Here is a 7,228-nt window from a genome sequence, read left to right as displayed (position 1 = left end):
TGCAGCTATTTGGTGGAGAAAGATAGGAAGTCAGGACGCATCAGCATGCAGATGGGTGTATTAGAGAACTCAGAGCTGGCACCTCCACTCGAGTAAGTAAGCACAGTTGTTGGAAAAAGGTTTAGGGGGCTGGGCACCAATGGACGCCTATGAAGCTACAAGGATCGTCTTCTCGAGAATCCAGAGCCTAGATCCCGAGAATGCCTCTAAGATCATGGGACTTCTCCTCATTCAAGATCACGGAGAGAAGGAGATTATCCGTCTGGCCTTCGGACCCGAGGCCCTAGTCCACTCTGTGGTCCTCAAGGCCCGAAAGGAACTGGGACTTTCGTCGAACACTCCGTCGACGCCATCCACGCCTTCGTCTCCGTCTCCGTTCCTCTCCAGCAGCTCCAACTCCTCCGTTTTCAGACAGGATTCTTCTTCGCGGATGCTTGGCGGTGGCCTCAACCTTGCTCATTCCCTCTCCGTGCAATCATCGCCTTCTCTGTCGTCGTCTTGGACTGCTTCCGCCTTCTCAGATATCCCCAACCAGGACGACCTTGTAAGTCCCGGTTCCAGCTCATCTGCCTCCTACTCGGCGGGAATAAATGGCATCAACAACATGGTCGTGGGTTCTCCTCCGCCCGCATCATCTCTGTTAGCTACTGCTTCGGCTTCTCCTTTCTATGGCGGTGGTAGCGATCTGATTGATGAGCTTCAGCTCCAAGACCAGCTGTCATTCCTCAACGATGCCTCCCCCACACATGGGCTCAAAAATGCAGCTGACATGTTCTATCCACAATCCGAATCAGCCAGCGGAACCAGTGATTCTATGATCTTCCCCTCTTACGCCGCCGCCGCCGCCGCCAGCTGGGGAGCTTCTATCAATGGCCACCACCGGCGTAGCTGTTCCGTCACTGACGTCTTGGTCTCTGATGCTGGGGCTGGGTTTGGGTGGAAGCCATGCCTTTACTTTGCTAGGGGCTACTGCAAGAACGGAACCAGCTGCCGGTTCCTTCATGGCTTACCCGATTCACCTACGGCCGTGTCTGATACTGCCTCTTTGGTGGGCTCTTCTGGAAAGTTAGACATCGTGGAGCAATGCCAAGAGCTGCTCAGATCTAAGGCCGCCGCGCAACAAAGGTTGGGTACAGTGTCCCAGCTCATGGCTTCCCCTCCTTTCGCCTTCACCACCCCAGCCGATGGCACCGGAAAATGCATGAATTTCTTGCTTCAGCAGCAACAGAATGATAACATTCAAAGGTATAAACTGATACTAAATTGATCCCTTGTATAGTACTCTTACACGGTTGAAGCCGGCCGCGGTGATACCACTTGTTTTAATTAAATTGTCATCGTCAGAGCGGCAGCAACCATGATGATGAGTGAAGACGTACACAAGTTCGTTCGTCCTCGACTGGAAAGGACGGAGTTCTCGACGACAAACGGTGGAGGGATGGCCAGCCCGGGATCCAGGCAGATCTACTTGACGTTCCCGGCTGACAGCACCTTTAGAGAAGAAGATGTGTCTAATTACTTCAGGTTCTTCCTTCACATCATCAAATACCAGAATGCAGTAACTTTAAATTTCAAGATTGACTAGAGAAATTGAAGTGAGTTTTAACTCCTTTTGTTTCTTTGTTTCTTCTTGAAGCATTTATGGGCCTGTACAGGATGTGAGGATCCCATATCAGCAGAAACGAATGTTTGGGTTTGTCACATTCGTCTACCCGGAGACGGTGAAGCTCATTCTGGCCAAGGGGAACCCGCATTTCGTCTGTGATGCTCGCGTGCTTGTCAAACCATACAAGGAAAAGGGCAAAGTCCCAGACAAGTACAGGCACTCACTCTCCTCGCTTAGTCTCATACTAATCACCAATGCTGCTCCCGCCGTTGCCACTACTACTTCTACTGTTCCTCCTATAACTCTCATATATCATGTTTAGCTATTAATCTTCTGCCATTGCTTACACAGGAAGCAGCAGCAACAGCAGCAGCAGCCGACGGATGGAGGAGGCTTCTCGACTTGTACTACCCCTACTAGTCTCGATTCCGGAGATGCCTACGAACTGCAACTGGGTAAGCAAGGAAAAATTCTCCTTTCGTCACTTGGCTGTTTATTGTCCCCTTTCTCTTTATGAAGATTTATGAATAAGGGCATTCATCCATTCAGGAGCAGCAAGGATGTTCTACAACACACAGGACGTGCTACTGAGAAGGAAGTTAGAGGAGCAGGCTGACTTGCAACAAGCCATAGAGCTCCAAGGACGAAGGTTGATGGGTCTGCATCTTTTCGAAGTGAAGAAGCATCACCACCGCACTATGTCTGCCGGTCCTCCCGTTTCCTCCACGCACTCTTACGTTAATCAAAGTCTCGTCCTTCCTTCTGATTGCAGCAGCAGCCCCGAAACGCCCGACGGTATCTCCCTCCTCCTTTTCACAAATTGCTGTTTTGAATTTCCAATAAGAACGGTAGGCCTGAAAACTTCCAGTAGGGGCTTGTTCAAATTTTGCATCGTATTGTTTCAGAAAACTGTGTCAGCCCTGCCACTAGCATTTCTGCCGCAGCCACTACTGCTGCTCCTGCCGATCAGCAGTCGCAGCAGCAAGCATTGAATTCTCACGAAGAATCCAGTGAAAACAAGGAGGTGATCCGTGACGTTGAAGACTCTGACTTCCAAGATGGGTAATGAAATCCCTCTTTTCTTTCCTGATTACCATATGCTGACGAGAAAAATGGCCCTCAAATAGTAATTTTCAAAATTTTGCTTGGATTTCTTCTGATTTCCTGTTTTAGTCTATTTTGGGTCTTCCGATTTATTCTCTATTTTTTCTCTCCATTTGTAGTTGTTCTCCTTGCCTTGTTATCATTTTCGTATTCTCTAACTAAATTGATTATTGAGTGCAGGGTAGAGCACAATCTCCCTGATAGTCCTTTTGCATCTCCTACTAAATCAGCGGGAGACCACTCTTCTTTCTTTTCCGCCCAGGAGGCCGAGAGGAGCATTGCTGCCTCTGCTTCATCTTCGTCTTCTACTTCCTCTCCACTGCCGACCACGTCTTCCTTGGACATTACTTCTTTCAAATCATGCTTCTTCCAAGTTCCCAGGTATTATTAACTATATCTCTTGTCAATAGAATGTATGCTTATCCTCAAAATATGATGATTATTGGTAATAATTGGCATACGAATTTGGCTTTTGCTACAGGTTCTCTTCTGGGCATGGAGCCATAGGATTGTAAAACGATGATGGAGACCGGGTGGGCATTGGCTTCCCCTGCTCGGGTAAGGAATTACGCGCTTATTTATTTATTTACTTATATTTTGGAGAACTGGATTCGTTAGATACCCAATTTGTTTTTTCGTTTCAGAAGCCCCATTTCTACCGAACTTGTGGCCGTTTTCTTAGATCCCTAAATATTCTTCCTTTTGTTATGTTGCACTCTGCTTCCGCAGGAAAATTGAGAATTATAAGCCTACAGGATGATACACATTACCTGTATAATCATCAGGACTGAGAACCAAACGAGATCACAAGAATACTGTTTACTACAACACAATACATACTGATAGACAGACGGACTGAGTCGACTGACTTGGGAGTGACGATCACCCTTTCTGTCATGCACTTTTTCTTCTCTCTTATCCCTTTTATATTAGAGGAGATGGACCACAAACACATAACGCAGGACCACCACAATGTGTGGTAACTCTTTGTATTTGTAGCAGTAACTCTTTGTATTTGTAGCTCTCCCTTCCATCATTTTACTGTCCATCTCTCGTCAGGAAGTGACCGTGAAAGAAAAAGAAAGAAAAAAAAGAGAAAAAGTAGAAGAAATTGCAAAGTAAAGTGTAAAAACACAAAAGTCGTCCGTGAGGACTGAGGAGGAATCAACAGTCTTGAGAAGCAGGAGCAAAATCAAGGGGGAAGGAGCCGAGACACTGTTTACTGAGTGCGAGAGAGCAATAACACAAAGATCGGGAGGAGAAAATGGAAAATGGACGGCTCGTCTCAGTTCGGCTCAGCTCATGACACTCATGTAAGGCAGATACAGACAGGACTTGGTTTCTGTAGTTGTGATACAGCATTTGTCTTTGTGCCATCTCTCTCTCTCTCTCTCTGGTGCACCATGTCTTTTTTAATTCATTTATTCATGGGTTGGAGAGGAGGAGTCACATGGGTGCTGACACAACATGTGGCCACTGGGTCCTATCCCCCACGTATTTATCATCAAAATACAATAAACGAAAGGTCCCACATCACACCCTCAGCCAACACCCTTTCACTATCAATCTCAGCTTTTCGCAACTTTTTTAGCTGTTGGTGAACTGTTTAAAAAACACCCAGTCTTTTTTCGGGGACTGATTTGGGCACATATCCAAGTTTTTTGCTTTTTTTTAACATATAGGCTAAACAACACCAAGTCTGCAACTAACCACGTTCGTCGCCAGCAAACGTGGGCCCCAGTCCCACTAAGAAATGTACTGCTCTCGCACTCAAAAAGGGCTTATGTCTAGAAGTTGATGCCACACGTATGACACAGAAACACGTGGTAGAATCTTTTGAGTGTTGAGTAGACGGACGTGGCTTCTCTGACACTCTGACATGTTTGCCTGCAAATTCATAGTCACGGGTGAGGAGACTCTAGACAGGATTTTCATCCGTCATTGTTTTGCCCGGCTCCATCGGCTGACGTCTAGTTATATATCTCAAGGCAAAAAAAATTCAAGCCTCCCCTCCCCAAGTGTTTTTCGGGTCCGAACTATGGAGTTTTGGTAGGTAGGGAGTAAATTGCAGACAGTGGAGTGGGTCTTCCGTATTTATCCCCAAGGCAAATAAGATTAATCCGAAACTAACATTATGCGACCTTAGATTTCTTAGCCAGCCAGCTGCATGTGGGAGGTAAATTTCAAAGCATTCGTCCGAAATAGCTTTAACATTCTAGGGTGGATCTTCACGTCCACTTAAGCCATTAATAATAATGTTCGAAATTTGAATCCCCCTTCTAAACAATGTTTCTCTTGCCAGCTCTGCCCATGTTCAGGCCCGTTTGGGCAGTACCAACAAGAACTGTCCCAACACTCTTCGAATATAATCTTTGTTTATACATCTCACTATAAGATTAGGGCCCATATGAGATGCATGGACACAGATCATGTTGGAACGTTTTTTGGTTTGGAGATAAAGACTCCTGTTTAAGAGGGCTGAGCTGAACATTTAACTATATGGGGTTTGCTACATGATTAGGAGTTTAGGACTCTTGTTTGAAGATTAGGACTCCACGAGTACTATTTTTCCATGATTTCTTATTAGAACTCTTGTTTGGCTACATGACTGCTCTTTTTTCCATTCTGTTCTATTCATTATCATATCCATTGTTAAATCTTGAGTGCTTGAATCATTTCTTGCATGTTCTGTTTAGTGTTATATCCTTTTAAATCTGCCTCTAGATCTTGTATCCCCTTCAACTTGTATAATATATCTAAAGATATTATGTGCAGAAAAAAATTTACCCTCAGTCAAGTGATTGAGTTTGTTATTGGATTGATTTGTTCCCAAGATGCAACAAATCATCAAGTGAAAAAACAGCAACCAACAAACTTGAAGAATTTTCAAGGAAACCTTTTATGAAACAATAATAATTCAAATTGAAAGAAACAATGAATGACTTGTGTATATGAATAATTGTGCAAAAATGTCTTGACCTCTAGCCCTTTTATAGATTATGGAAAGTTACTTTAAAATTTTTTCAAGTGCTTGAGAAGAGGTTGATCTATATAATCATGAATTTAAATTAAGTGGTTGTTCATAATTAGTTAACGATTAATAATCGTTAAGCATTTAAATGGTGTCTCTTGATCACACTTGATCAAATCATTATCATTGGATTAAAAATTAAAATTCAACAATTATGAATCAACTTTCCCATTGTTCCAGTGTGTCCCTATGCAAATTCCATTGTGAAATTCATAGTTGGATTCATACTTGAACCTAAATTTGCAGCCAAATTCTCACTTGGACTTGTAAAAGACCCAAAACATTCCCATGCAAACCATATGAGAAGTGTGAGCAAAATGCATCTTACTACATCGCGCATACACACACGTTGCATGGTACCATGTTTCTATACTCCCCAATTCATCCTTCTAAATAGTGTATGCAAACTCCTATTAATAAGTTAAAAGGATAACTACTTACATACACATGTACTTTAGAGAAACTACTTATATATATGGGTGAACATGGATCGGTTTGTTTCCATGGCAGAACCTGGAATCTAACCTATAGAGGTTGATTCCAGGTTTTTGAAATTAGAGCCTATCCTGTAAATGTCAGTTTTGGCATTGGCGGTTGTAGGGTTGGTTCTGAGGTCTACCCATGGAAGCCATTCTTTCTTTATTCTCCCTGTTCAAAAAAATAATAATGAAATATGTTCTTTAAATTTTTATATTTTCAAATAAAATATAATATATATTTAAGACTTATATTATCTTTATTGATTAAATTGAGTAATTTAATATATTGACCATCATAATACATTAATATATGGTTCAAAACTTATTAATTAAATTTAAACTTTGCAAATATTATTTTTTACATTACTTATTATACACATCCAAATATTAAAACGAAAGCAAATCATCAAATCACTTAAGTAACTCAATAGTCAAGACCATGTCCTTTGTAACCATGAGTGTTTAGGTTCAAATCTTTACATCCTCAAAAGTATTAGGGGATTTATTTCAAGGCAAGTTCAATTCCAAGGTCGATTCAACCAAGGCCAACTAAGGCAAGTTCATTAGGATGGTATGAGTATGGTAAATTAACAGGCCCTAGAACCAGCCTAGGTGGATTTGGTTCCAAGAATTTGGAACCAAATTCTACCTTGTAGTAGATTAGGTAGGATCAGTTCAAGGCCAGTTCGAGATCAGTTCCATTCAGTTTCGAGTAAAACCTAACCATTTGCTCACCTCAACTTATATACGCCCTGAACTTTCAAAAACAACTTAGACATACCTTGTTGACCTTTCTAAAGTTAACTCAAACTGATAAATCTTAAAGGACTGAATTGCCCTTAACTAGTGATATATTCAATTTTTAAAATATGCCATCCTCTCCTATTTTTTTTCTTCTTTTCCATCTTCCTCTCTATCTTTTTCTTCTTCTCCACCCTGAAACACGACCAAAACTCCTTTTTTTTCTTTTTTTTTACCAGAGAGAAATGGAGTCAAGAAATTTGATTC

At 42.3% G+C, this 7,228-nt stretch overlaps 1 protein-coding gene across 4 annotated transcripts; it reads left to right on the top strand.

Annotated features, from left to right (window-relative positions):
- Window positions 1–139: 139 nt before the first annotated feature.
- LOC148872985 (zinc finger CCCH domain-containing protein 53-like) lies at window positions 140–4,086 on the top strand. 4 transcript variants are annotated; one of them, XM_088973514.1, is made up of 9 exons: window positions 140–1,245; window positions 1,345–1,524; window positions 1,637–1,816; window positions 1,958–2,061; window positions 2,162–2,401; window positions 2,512–2,668; window positions 2,891–3,091; window positions 3,192–3,268; window positions 3,440–4,086. In XM_088973514.1, the coding sequence occupies exons 1-8, from the start codon at window positions 140–142 to the stop codon at window positions 3,223–3,225; spliced, it is 2,202 nt and encodes a 733-aa protein (XP_088829640.1). In that variant the 3' UTR covers window positions 3,226–3,268; window positions 3,440–4,086. The 4 variants fall into 4 exon arrangements, with proteins under 4 accessions (XP_088829640.1, XP_088829638.1, XP_088829639.1 ...); XM_088973512.1 differs by having other exon boundaries at window positions 2,156–2,401; XM_088973513.1 differs by having other exon boundaries at window positions 1,637–1,822.
- The last annotated feature ends 3,142 nt before the right edge of the window (window positions 4,087–7,228 follow it).

The sequence above is a fragment of the Nelumbo lutea genome, chromosome 2, assembly GCF_056320005.1.
Source record: "Nelumbo lutea isolate HS-2025 chromosome 2, American lotus-T2T, whole genome shotgun sequence".
Classification (NCBI taxonomy): Eukaryota; Viridiplantae; Streptophyta; class Magnoliopsida; order Proteales; family Nelumbonaceae; genus Nelumbo; species Nelumbo lutea.
The sequence above is the reverse complement of the archived record's forward strand: the minus strand, read 5'-3'. Positions and strand labels throughout refer to the sequence as shown.

Bases quoted from the DNA above. Each gene is read 5' to 3' on its own strand.
- LOC148872985 (XM_088973511.1), top strand. From the start codon at position 140: ATGGACGCCTATGAAGCTACAAGGATCGTCTTCTCGAGAATCCAGAGC. The intron at 1,246-1,344 runs GTATAAACTGAT...TGTCATCGTCAG, and splicing joins CAGAATGATAACATTCAAAG to AGCGGCAGCAACCATGATGA. The intron at 2,062-2,155 runs GTAAGCAAGGAA...TCATCCATTCAG, and splicing joins TGCCTACGAACTGCAACTGG to GAGCAGCAAGGATGTTCTAC.